Genomic DNA, 13,542 nt, shown 5'->3' with positions numbered 1-13,542 from the left:
TCCACGCTATAATGAGAGTGATCAGGTAAAGTGAGCTATTACCAGCAGGAGAGAAAAAAACAACCTTTTGTAGTGATAATCAAGATGGGCCATTTCCAGCAGTTGACAAGAACGTGTGAGGAACAGTAGGGGGAAAGAAAGAGACTGCTGCATTGGAATTAGTTTGCAAACTGGACACGATTAAATTAGTCTTGAATAAAGACTGGGAGTGGATGGGTCATTACACTAAGTAAAACTATTTCCTCATGTTTATTTTTCCCCCCTACTGTTCCTCACACGTTCTTGTCAACTGCTGGAAATGGCCCATCTTGATTATCACTACAAAAGGTTTTTTGTTTTTTTCTCTCCTGCTGGTAATAGCTCAGCTTACCTGATCACTCTCGTTATAGTGTGTATGATAACACCCATTGTTTCATGTTCTCTGTGTATATATTGTGACAAAGTTCCTCCTCTGTCTTGGTGGGTCTTGCGCTTATTGGCGGATTTGCTCGCCTTGCAGCTTCACGGCAGCCCTCAGTTTGGCCATTTTCATGAACCCACAATCCAGGTCAACTCCTCCTGTGTCTGACCAGGAGTTGGGAGGTTTGGGGGGAATCCAGGCCCGCCCTCTACTCCAGGTTCCAGCTCAGGGCCCTGTGGAATGCAGCTGTCTAGAGTGCCTCCTGGAACAGCTGTGGGCCCTGGTCTACTTCCCCATGGCTTCCTCCCAACACATTCTTTATCCTCACCATAGGACCTTCCTCCTGGTGTCTGATAATGCTTGTACTCCTCAGTCCTCCAACAGTATGCCTTCTCACTCTCAGCTCCTCACACACACGCCACAAACTGAAGTGAGCTCCTTTTTAAACCCAGATGCCCTGATTAGCCTGCCTTAATTGATTCTAGCAGCTTCTTGATTGGCTGCAGATGTTCTAATCAGCCTGTCAGTCTTAATTGTCTCCAGAAGGTTCCTGATTGTTCTGGAACCTTCCCTGTTACCTTACCCAGGGAAAAGGGACCTACCTAACCTGGGGCTAATATATCTGCCTTCTTTCACTCTCCTGTAGCCATCTGGCCTGACTCTGTCACATTATGCTCAAATAAATTTGTTAGTCTATAAGGTGCCACAAATACTCCTGTTCTTTTTACACATTTTAATGATTACCAACCAATGAGAATGTTTAGGAACAGAACTAAAACATACAAATGCAAAACAAGATTAAAATCAGTTACTTCAATGAAGGATTTCGTGCTTCTTGATTTAAATCATTATTGAAATCAGTGATTTAAAATTACTTGGATTTAAACCCGTCCATCCTGGGGAGAGGCACTGAGGAAATGGAGCTGCTGGGATCCCTGCTTTTCGCTCCCAGCAGCCTTGGAAGAGGGAAAGCAGAAAGAGAAAGCAGTCATCTCCCCCCCGCCCCACCCCCATCGCCCTTCCTCCTCCGTGTGACAGCGAGCAAAGGAGGGAGACAGAATAAATACAGCCTGCCATTGCTTTAACATAGGCCTGGTTCAAGAACAACCAAGCCTCTCTGGAAAGCTCCTCGTTAGCAAGACCCTAAATTCAGCATGCTGGTGTAATGACGGCCCCCCCACCCTGCCAGGGGCATCGGCTGGCATTGGACACTACCAGTGCAGGCCTCTGAGACAAAGGAGTAACTCCCTTACGGGGAGCAGTCATTTCAGAACAAGGGTGTGGGTTTGTGGAGAGAGATCAGATTATAGCTGGGGGAGGGGCTGTGATGTGCTCCCTGCAGACCCATGGTTCCCCAGGGACTCACTGGCTAGAATGGCTAGGGCTCCCAGATGTGGGCTCAACCCATCCGCCCTTTCCTGTGGGGCTCCTGATTGCGTGTGTGCAGCTCTCCAAGCCCCAGGGGCAGGGGAGACCTGGGTTCCTGGGAGCGCAGTTCATCCAGCGTGCAGGGAGAGACAAAAGTGGAGACCGGGGAGCACCCCGGGAGGGGGAACATAAAGGGGGTAGGGGGGCCCAGGAAGGGAGGTGTAATGGGGGACATGGCTCCGGGGGATGTAACTTGGGGACAGGGCTCCAGAGGGGCATGGGGGCAGGGTGTACAGGCCCTGAAGGAGGGAAGTAATGAGGGGACAGAGACTGTAGGGGGGGAGTGAAGAGGAGGGGGGAGAAGCTAATCACCCTGTTTCTCCTCAGCCCGCCCCACTCCCTGAGGCACCCAGGTGTCACCTCTTCCCACTGAGGGCCTCAGGCTGGCTGTGCCCAGCAGAGACTGGAGGAGAGACATTCTCCTGCCCATACAGCGGGCACCCCAGGGGCTGGAGGGGTCGCGCACGGGAGCTGTGACTAGGACAGGTCGGGGGGCGGGTCAGTCAGGGAGCCCTGTGCGGCAGCCAGCAGCTTTGCAGTGTTTGTAAAAGTGTAAATAACAAGGTAAGCAAAGAACATTGGGAGCCCGCCCCCGACCTGCCCCCTCCACAGTACCTGGCTTCGGAGCAGATACAGCAGCATCGAAGCCTGCCTTGGGGAGGCGGGGCTTGGGCCTTTGCAGCTGTGACTTTGGCAACCCAGTCTGAACCAGCCTGGCGTGTTTGTATCACGAGGCTGATGTGACCAAGCCCTGACAGCACAATGCATGGTGCAAAGTCACCCTTGCCGGGCTAGGGCATCACCCTGCAATTTCTCTGGGCTCACTGCAGCTCCCATTCAATGAGAACCCCTTTGCTGCTCCTGGACACAGCTCTAAGCTATTCTCCCATCAATACAACGGGTTTACAACTAGCAGAAATTAACTGCAGGGGGACTTAGGCACAAAAATCTCGAGCAGGCACATGGGATTTTCAATATCACATGGGACCAATGGCCCATCTGCTCTAGTATCTACTGCCCAGCTAATCTGTCTGGAGTGCTCAGCACCGCACAGGATTGAGCCCTCATTTCCTGGCCAGGCTCTGGCCTGCTACTCAGACCCACAGACTGTTGTGTCTCCTGCATGCTGTGCTCCAAAGCAGGTTTTACTGGACCGGTCACTCTCCATTGACAATATGAGGGGCAGCAAGCTAGTACTGTACGTTTCACATGGCAGTCCCTAGTGCAGGGAGCCTGTGGGCGTGAGCAGGCCTGGAGGAGAGCAGAGTGGGGGTTGGGGGAGATGGGAAGGGCAACCAAGGGTGAGGAGAGGGGAACAGCAGATTAAAGCGAAGGAGCAGAGTAGATTTAGTGGTGGGAAGGCAGATAGAACAGAGGATGGGGGCGGGGCAGAACAGGTACAATGGGGAGTTGAGTGTGCCTATACAATAGGGGTGAGGATGGGAGGAAGAGCAGGCACAACAGAGCGGGAAGAGAAGCAAAGGAAGAGGAAATCGACTGGGAGACACCAGCCCCCTTCTCCAGTCCTCCAAGTCACATGGGAATGCACCATAACCTTCTTCCCTCCTGTGTTACTTCCATCAGGAACACAGCTGGCTCTCCCTGAGACACATGAGGAGAGAGGGGAGGTAGCTGTCATTCCAGAGAGCGCTCTGTTTAATGTAACAACTGTTCCTGGCTCTGGCTGTGTGGGGCAGACAGATGACACCAAGGGGGGAGTTCAGAGTATGGGCAGAAAGCTGCTCTCCCACCCATGGAAAGGGGCGGGATGGCCAGCATTGGAAGTAGCGAGTACAAATCAGGGGAGAAAACCCCAATCATCTTCCCTTCCTTTGCAACCTTCCCATGACATGCAGCCAGGCTCCATGTGACCTGGGCTGAAATCCGTCTGCTCTGCAGTTTGGCAGTTGTGCAATGATGTACATAGAGTTAAAATTCTTCTACACAAAACGCTCATACCCTGAAGCCTGAGGGTTTATTACCCTCGTTATCATTATCTCTGCTTCCATAGATGTAGAGTTTATGAATGGTCATAAAATGTTCTTGGATTTTTTAAAAAAATCTAGACAGCATTAGTAGTTCTGCTCACCCCCATGCCACTGTATCTCCACTGTCTGACCACAGAAGGCGTTCCTCTCCTTTCTTCTCAATGTATTGCCCGTCAGTTTCATGCAGTAATCTTCTCACCTGAGCATCGGTGGCAGAACAGACCTGAGCAATGAAGGAACCTTTGATCTGTATGAGAACCCCGAAGTTCAGATGCTTATGGGAACCCGGCAAACCTGAGTTTGTAAAGCTGTCTAGCACAAACTTTCATGAGAACAGGCTTTCTTGCAAGATTTCCAGTATTTCTCTCTTCTGACCAAACTGTAAAGGCCCTCACAACAGCACCTTTCATGGAATGTTCTCATTTCTGGCCAACCTCCGTTTCCAGACAGACCCCAGAAGTGCAATAACAGCGTAAAATAAAATATCTATCTATCTATCTACACACACATTAAAACTGGACCAGTATTTTCCAGCTTAAATGAAAAAAGGTTTGATTCAGGTTTTAGGAGAAAATTGAGATCAGATTTTGTTTTATACAAAATTGATTCACTCTTGGAAAGGCCCCTTGTTCTTATCTCCTGCTTTTGTGCAGTTTTCGTTTTTAGAATACCCTTTTCAGTGACTTCCTGGGCTTGGATCTGTATTGCCAGCCATTTGGGGCATTACATTTCAAAGAGCTGCACACATTTTTTAGCCAACTGGCTACCACTGGCATTAAAGCCCAGGGAATGTTTTGAAAATATAGGATTTAACTTTGCTGAGTACACTGGATTTACATTAAAACGGTAAAGTATTTCAGACAGCTGACTTAAAACTATGTTACTTGAGGAATTAATTTAATTTTTTTCTAAATGTTTAAGAAAATGCAGAGATTAGGAAGCAATAAATCAATGAAAATGGAGATTTTTTTATAAAATGACCCATTGCTTTTCTGTTTGCTTAAACCCCTTCACTTTAAAAAAAAAAAAAAAAAAAAAAAAAGTAATTTAAACTGGTAGATGTTGCTTGAGCTATTTATCTCTCTGTGTGGGGTGGAGGGGGGAAAAGATGAGCCTACTTTGGACTTTATTTTATTGTTAAAATACTAGGAGTCAGCATGACTATAAAAGTACAGAGCAAATAAAGGAGAGGTGCTTTCTTGTGTTTCAGAGCTAAAGGAGAAAGAGCTTGCTGTTGGTACAGTTTGTGGATTGCAATGATGCTGGCTACCAGGATATCCCGGCCTCTGTCACTTTTATCTATGAAAACTCTGAATTTCAGGGACATTGGAAATGGTCTCAGGTAAGGAACCTGGGGGGCATGGGAGAGTGTGAGGGCTAGCGTGACACACACATCAAGGCTCCAACGTGGCTCCTTCATTTCAATGGGATTAGTTTTTTGCATGAGTAGGGACCAGTTGCGTCTGTAAGAGTTAGTCCCAGTTCGTCAGCTGCAATGTATTTCTGTGACTCTATTAAACAGGTACTGAACCAAATAAAACAACAGAGAAATTTGGAAGGGAGGGAGGGAGTTGTTTATGAAGATGACCTGGGCAAAGTAATGAAGTTGCTTCTCTCTAAATGCAAGCAGAAGATTAACCATTTAGATCTATAATCCTGGCTCAGACAAAACACCCTGAGTCGGACCCAGAGTCTGATCTGAGTTTGACTGGTCTAAATTCAGAGTAACTCCCCTCACTTTGCCGGACTTGTTCTGGAATAAATGAGTCCAGAATTCGACTTGCAGTGAGAGCTGTGCTTGAGCTAAGACTGCAGGGTTTGGTCTGAAATTCAGGAATTTGAATGGAGGAATCAAATTGTAAAATTAGGTTGGAGTCTAAACTCCTGTATCCCACAAATGCTGTCTAAATATGTTCCTGATTTATAAATAAAGACAGGTGTTGGATAATGAAGTCAGATGTTTATAGCCTGGCAGAATTTCATTTTAAATTATAGTGTAAAAAATGGCTGCATTTGTTCACTTTCAGGGCCAATTCTAGCTAACATTTCTGACCAAGCATAGCACTCGCTACCGTGAGTAGTCCTTTAAGGTCAATGGGACAATGTTTAGTAGCAAATGTTTGCAGGATCAGGCCCTAAATGTTATGAAGGATCGTCTTTCCAACTCAAGTTAAATAACAAGAACTGTTGTTAGAACTCACATGTTTTCTTTTATGTAATTTTTTAGATTTACACTGAAATCTCCATCCTTTTCTCTTGGCACTTTTACAACAATTAAATCGTACTTTATAACAATAGAATCAGAGCATGAGGACTGACACACAACCAAGTCCTCCTCCAAATTCATAATGCACGATATTGACCTATTGTCACAGTAATATTGTCACAGTAATATTAACTCTAATGTGCCCACAGCTGACTATATCTGCTGTTCCTAAATCCACCTCCCACACCAGGGCCAGATCCAAAGCTGGCTGAAGTCAGTGAGAGTCTTGCCACTGACTTCAATGGGCTTGGATCAAGCCCTGAATGTCCAAGATAAATGAGAGACCAGTTCGGGGAGAGAATATATTTTATTGGACCAGCTTCTGTTGGTGAGAGAAACGAGATTCCGAGCTCTTCTTCATGAAAAAAGAAGTACTTTATAGCATACCTGGAAAGTTAATTAATCCTGGTTATAGATATAAAATGATGGGGTCTAAATTGGCTGTTACCACTCAAGAAAGAGATCTTGGAGTCATTGTGAATAGTTCTCTGAAAACATCCACTCAGTGTGCAGCGGCAGTCAAAAAACTGAACAGCATGTTGGGAATCATTAAGAAAGCGATGATAATAAGACAGAAAATACCATATTTCCTCTATACAAATCCATGGTTCGCCCACACCTTGAATACTGCATGCAGATATGGTCACCCCATCTCAAAAAAATATATTGGAAGAGATTCAAAAAAGGTCAACAAAAATGATTAGGGGTATGGAACGGCTGCCGTATGAGGAGAGATTAAGAAGACTGGGACTTTCCAGCTTGGAAAAGAGACAACTAAGGGGAGATATGATAGAGATCTATAAAATCATGACTGGTGTGGAGAAAGTAAATAAGGAAGTGTTATTTACTCCTTCTCATAACACAGGAACTAGGGGTCACCAAATGAAATTAAAAGGCAGCAGATTTAAAACAAATAAAAAGAAGTATTTTTTAACACAACGCACAGTCAACCTGTGGAACTCCTTGCCAGAGGATGTTGTGAAGGCCAAGACTATAACAGGGTTCAAAAAAGAACTAGATAAGTTCATGGAGGATAGGTCCATCAATGGCTATTAACCAGGATGGACAGGGATGGTGTCCCTAGTCTCTGTTTGCCAGAAGCTGTGAATGGGCAACAGGGTGGATGACTTGATGATTACCTGTTCTGTTCATTCCCTCTGGGGCACCTGGCATTGGCCACTGTCGGAAGATGGACCTTTGGTCTGACCCAGTCTGGCCGTTTTTATGTTCTTATGTTCTGGCTCTGATGGCCCCAGGTGAGTTCCAGGGATGCGGGCGGGAGGGGGCGGCTTCACAGAGAACACTGTGCCAGCAGCCCCTCCCAGGCCAAACCAGGAGGGCCACAGCCTGACTCTGTGGTGGTGGTGGTACATGGGGAGAGAGGCAGCCAGGCTCCCAGGAAGCCACCTACCAAGCATTCAGGTTCGTAGGAAACACCAGGAAATAGTTCTGTTCCATTTGCTATGTGTGTCTGGAAGAGGTGGGGGCCACATCAAACCAATGGCAGCTCGCAGGCTTTGCATTTGTGGCCCTCAATAATAGTCAATAATGGCCCAGCCTTGGACTCTTCACTCAGGCAAAACTCCCACTGACTTTGTTTATCAGACCATCTCACTTTGAGCCCAGCCCTGAAAGGCGCTGAGTCTGCCCCTGCTGATGTTAGAGGGCCTTGGACTTTGGGGGCGGGGGGTTGCCTGAGTGAAGATTGTGGGATTGGACCTTAAAAAACATTGGAAGCTTTGGCATTGGTTACTATTGACTTCTCAGATGGCTCATGGAGCTGACAGTTTTAAACACTGAAGACTGAACAACGTTGTAGAGATTTCTTGTACAAACAGCATGAAACTTTGGTCCAGATACTGCAGTCAGCCCCACCCAGGCAGACACCTGCACCCAGGAGGAGCCCAGTGGGGCTACGGTCACCTTTGCTCACAATACATTTCTGTTTCCTAAATGCACACCTTGTTTCTCTACTCTGCATGTTCTAAAGCACACACGGACTGCTAGCCAGAGCTGCAATGGAAGTCTCACCGTTGACATGAATGGTAGTGCTGTTGCATAGTCAATGCTTTAATGCAGTGGGATAACATTTTGCACACTTAAATCATGACAAATTCTGTCTGAGATTTGCATATAGATAAATTAATCAAAGCTAATAGATTAAAGAGGATAAATTAAATTCCATAACCCTCAGCTCACTGTAGAGTCAAAGGTCTCTGATGTGCTCGCTAGAATTCAGTTGTTGTATAAGGCTGATTAAACCTACTTCACACCATAAAAGCACATTAAGAGGCCGAGCATCATGCACATTTGCTGGGACTTTCCTTTGCTGGCATCAGTACTGATCAGCAACTGACCTTCATTTCACTTGGCTACCCCACAAAACAAGATACAGTAACTCCTCACTTAACGCTGTAGTTATGTTCCTGAAAAATGCGACTTTAAGCAAAACGATGTTAAGCGAATCCAATTTCCCCCTAAGAATTAATGTAAATGGGGGGGGGGTTAGGTTCCAGGGAAATTTTTTTCACCAGACAAAAAAACTAATATATATACACACACACACAGTATAAGTTTTAAACAAACAATTTAATACTGTATACCACAATGATGAGTGTAAAGCTTGGCTGAGGTGATGAAGTAAGAGGGTGGGATATTTCCCAGGGAATGCCTTACTGCTAAATGATGAACTAGCATTTGGCTGAGCCCTCAAGGGTTAACACATTGTTAATGTAGCCTCACACTCTACCCTGTGTGAGAGAGAGAGACACACACACATTGCCCCTTTAAGTATGCTGACCCCACTTAAGTACTTTGCCTTTTTAAGTAGATCAGCAAGTTGAGAGAGCAGCTGCGGCCAGCAAGCTCCCTCTGTCCTGAGCCCTGTCGTGTCCCCACCCTGCTCTATATGGAGAAGGGGTAAGCGGGGTGCAGGAGCAGGGGGAGGGGGACACCCTGACATTAGCCCTCCTCTTCCCCCCACCCCGCACAGTAACCAGGAGCAGCTCCAAGGCAGAGGGCAGGAGCAGCACACGGCAGTGGGGGGAGGGTCAGCTGAACTGCCGGCAATTGGTAGCCTGGCCAGCGGCTGCCACAGAGGGAACTTAGGGGGGTGGGGAGCTGATGGGGGGGGCTGCTGGTCCACCCTGGCTCCAAGCCCCCACCTGCTATTTCCAACGGGCTGCTCTTCCTGCAAGCAGTGGACAAAGCAGGTGACTGCCACAACATTATAAGGGAGCATTGCGCAACTTTAAACGAGCATGTTCCCTAATTGATCAGCAACGAAACAATGTTAACCGGGATGACTTTAAGTGAGAAGTTATTGTAGACCAAATTCACAGTAATCTGCAAAAGATTGCTCTGCTCTGCAAACAGCACAGGGACAACAGTCAATCAATGTGTTTTAAGTAAATCTCAAACGAAAGATGACTTTGAAAAATAAAAATGTTTCATGCAACTAAGATGAACATTATGAAAAAGTTGTGAGCTGCTAGAATACATAAAGATGTTTAGCTAGAGAAATGAAAGCCCCAGGCCAGGATCTCAGTTCGGTATTCTTAGACACAGCCAGTTTGTGACCTGCGCCTGACCTCCGCAGCAATTAACCCTCTTCATGCTTGGCTTCTGCTATTTCAAGAGGACGCAGGGCTTGTGACACTGCAGCTGAAGTAGAGAAGGAGCTGGCCTGTGGAATGGCAGGTGAACTGTAGTAACCCGATAGGTCAAACTTGCCAATATCAGTTCCGTCCAACTAGGAGAGGATTCCACCTTACCTGTCTGATTCGTAGCCCCTTTCCTGTCACAGCTCCATCCAGCCCTAGATGCAGCAGAAGAAGCTGAGTATGTGTAGATCTTTGTACAACGTGCTGCAGCGTCACACGCATTGTTTAGGGGGGACCTCTGGCATCTGATGAGAATCTGCCTGCAAGTAGCTGAACCAATTTACGAGAGAAAGAGAGCGCTGCTCCCTGGGGAAAAGTGTTTGAGAGACCCAGCCAGGGGATAGCTAGTGAAGCACAGAGGGAAGCTGAAATATTTGCAGGGAACTGAGGGGAGAGAGCCAGGAGACTGTAGCAAGATGCAGCCCAGAGGCAGCAATAACAGTGAGTGAAGGAAACAGAAAGAAACTGACACAGCCCAGAGGAGAGATGATTGCTTGGGGAAGGAATTTGGATTGCTCTCATGGATGTTCTGACTGAGCCCTGGCTTTAAACGATCTTTGTAAGCTGAGGGAAGAGCTAAGCGAGTGAGTTGTTGCCAGTCACACAGCTTTCCTAATGGATGCTCGTTCCGTGGAAAGCACCATCTCTTCCATGCCACAGTTCATTTGGAAATGCAGTGTGTCTGGAGATAAACTGTACAGAGGGGATTGCAACCTGAATGGCAGGCATGGCTCAAAGCCACACAAGCTCTTAGTTAATTATTAAGAGGGGATGTGAGAACTCCATAAGAGCGTCTGATTGGTGCAGACGCCAGGGCTAGAGAGGTGTTATTTAGGAGATGGGAGGGGCTGTAATTAAGGGTAATGAGGTAGAACTGAGTAAGGGAGATTTTAAGGGCATGGCGACATTTGCAGATGTAGTGCACTTTGAGTTAAACCAGTCTTCGGAGAGCGCAGTAGGGAAAGTGCTGCAGTCTGTCCACACTGACAGCTTCAAGCGCACTGGCGTGGCCACATTGGCGGCACTTGCAGCGGCATTGGGCGCCGTGCATTATGGGCAGCTATCCCAGCATGCAAGTGACTGTAACTTGCTTTTCAAATGGGAGTGGGGTGGAGTGTGACAGGGAGTGTGTTTGTGTGTATGTGAGGGGAGAGAGAGAGTGAGGTTTTGGGGGGCTGAGAGCATGTCAGCGTGCTGTCTTGTAAGTTCAGACAGCAGCAGACCCCCCTCCCCGCCCCCGCCTCCCCCTCTCCTTTCCCCTCTCTCTGACAGCATTTCACACTAATGGTTGCTTTGTCTCGGAGCAGATAAGCAGCTGGTTTTCAGAAATGGAGCTTTCAAAGGGCATATCCGCATTCCTGCAACGATTCCAAAACAATGACAAGAGTGGCCACTTGACTTAAGGGAATTATGGGACGTTTCTGGAGGCTGATCAGAGTGCAGTAATGCAAGACCTCATCCATACTGGCGCCATGGCGCTCCAGCAGGGGCGCAGCAAACGTTATTCCACTCACACAGCAGCACTGTAGCCGCGGAGTCAGAGCGCTCTACGTGCCTTGCCAGTGTGGATGGGTAGTGAGCTAGTGCACCCGGGGCTCCTTTATTGTGCTGTAACTCGCAAGCGTAGCCAAGCCCTCAGCTGAATATCACAGACCGTCTCCTAACAGTGAGTTTTATTGGACCGTGGAATGATTGCCACCAAACCTGCTTTCTGTGTACTGTCCATTTCATGTTTGGGTGTATCCGTGTGCGTTAGATTAGTGACTGTTTTATAAGGTTCAGTAGTTGTATCCTGGCAGCTTCAGCTACTGGGAGTAGCAATAAGTCTTTTGGGAAAAAATGCTTGACACAGTGGAGAAGAAATAGGTATAGGGAGATTTGCAGACCGAGCCCTCTGTTCTCAGATTACATCCTATGCCATGGACAGGAGCAAAACTAAATTACCTCTTTGTGGCTCTTGCCAAGGTTTCAAGGTCGGTGGCTGGGAGAAAGTCTGTATCTGATTGTTCTCGTTTCTCTTGCAGGCCTGTGCAAGGATTTTGCTTTCCTTTCTTGACTCCAAGTGGCAGACGTTCTTATGCAAGTGAAATAGATCAGGTGAGTGTGACAGCACTTTAAAACAGCTGTCTCTGACGAGCTAGGATTTTTAACACAAAGATAGAAACCTTGTGACAAAATTCTCCTCTCTGATCTGCACTACAGAGCCAGTGTTGGACCTCTCCAGCATATTCCACATTCTTTCCTAGTGTGTAGTGTCCATTGACGAAGAAGAACACATGCTGTTAATGAGGGAATTGAACACCCAGACCTGTGTTTTTTCTACTACATTAGGAACTCACTTACCAGTTTGAAAGCTCCTCTCTAAGGAAGTTTATACAGTGTATACAGGACTATATACGATAGTCCTGCCCCCTGTGAGTGGATTTTAGGTGCAGAATTCTTTGCTGGCGGAAATTGGTGTAGCTCCACATTATGCTACTCTGAAACCTGACAATATGTTCTGTGGCACTTTGAGGAAGAACAGGGGTTTACAGCGCACACATTGCCCAGTGGTTAGGGTGCTAGCCTGGGACTCAGAAGACCTAGGTTCAGTTCTCTGCTCTGGTACTTGCTTCCTAGGTGACCTTGGGCAAGTCACTTAGTCTCTCACATCCCTATGTGTGAAATTCTTTCCTTGGTTTTAAGGCCAGACAGCACCATTACGTCAGTTAGTCTGACCACCTGTATAACACAGACCCAGTTACTCTGGTACTGAGCCCACTGACTTTTGGGAATAATAGCACTTGTGGTGAGGATACAGCACTTCAAGGGTTGTGCGTCGCTCACACGGTCTGGTCTTGGGACCTGCCATAGATAGTGTCCTTGGTCACAGTTCTACCTTCCTACTGTGCTGGGTGCCCTGGTGTCTGGATTTCAGGGGCTGGGAGCATTGTGGTCTGTGAAGCACTTTGGGATGAAAGCACCATGTAAATGCCAAGTAGCATTTTTCCATGTGCATAGTGCACCTCCCAAACACTCACCACGGGCCAGTGTTTAAAACGTGTTTTCTGAGAGAAAATCTCCATGGCCATAGTACCAGGCACAATTATTTGTATTGCTGTAAATTACAGTTAATTAAGGGTCAGATCCTGCCCTGTGCCCTGCGTGGTGGGCAGCCATGCACCTGCTGGAGTCCTCAGGAGCACAGCAAGATCAGCCTGCCCAAATGCCTCCTGGGAATCACTGGGGTGTGCTGGCTGAGCAGTACCCTCCCCCACACTCACTTTAGTGAAGGTACTGTGCGCTCCCCCCTTGGTACACAAATAGCACTGTTAGCTGATCAGGGGCATGGCCCCATCCCTCCTCATCTCCTTCCCGACAGCTAGCACCTACCTGCTGGAGCACTGAAAGGGCCGTGTTCCCCGATATGCTTGTGGCCAGGCATAGGGAAGGGAAAGCTGCTTGTACCCTCCTGCCTTTGCACATGGCACAGGCCTGACATTATAATAATTCCTGACCGCATTAATCACAGATGCTGCTCCAACCCCGAGTGGCTGACGGAATCTTGCGGAGAGTTCGGTCGGACTAGCTAATGTCATTGTCGCTCAGCCCCAGTGTGCCCAAGTGTCTAGTTTTCAACAGAGGCCACGGTAAATGGTTCTTAACTAATGGTACCAATAGCAGCACCTTCTCTATGTGTAATGCCTGGCGCAAATTGGGCCAGCACATCAAACCTGGACACAGTGGCCTGGGCCTATATCTAATCAAAATGGCGGAGTCAATTCCTTTGCTCCTAAAGGATGTCAGAGCACTTCACAC

The 13,542-nt window shown here is 47.4% G+C and overlaps 1 protein-coding gene across 3 annotated transcripts in view; it reads left to right on the top strand.

The window, feature by feature from the left end:
* BDH1 (3-hydroxybutyrate dehydrogenase 1) overlaps positions 1-13,542 on the top strand; it is a 42,563-nt gene that overhangs the window by 7,607 nt on the left and 21,414 nt on the right. For all 3 annotated transcript variants that reach the window (XM_037909612.2, XM_007071350.4, XM_043523155.1), the window contains exons 2-3: positions 5,027-5,158; positions 11,769-11,841. In XM_037909612.2, coding sequence (XP_037765540.1) covers positions 5,073-5,158; positions 11,769-11,841 — 159 coding nt within the window. In that variant the 5' untranslated portion in view covers positions 5,027-5,072. The remainder of the gene's footprint in view (positions 1-5,026; positions 5,159-11,768; positions 11,842-13,542) is intronic.

This window comes from Chelonia mydas, chromosome 9 (genome assembly GCF_015237465.2).
Source record: "Chelonia mydas isolate rCheMyd1 chromosome 9, rCheMyd1.pri.v2, whole genome shotgun sequence".
Lineage (NCBI taxonomy): Eukaryota > Metazoa > Chordata > Testudines > Cheloniidae > Chelonia > Chelonia mydas.
This window is presented reverse-complemented; position numbering and strand designations above follow the sequence as displayed.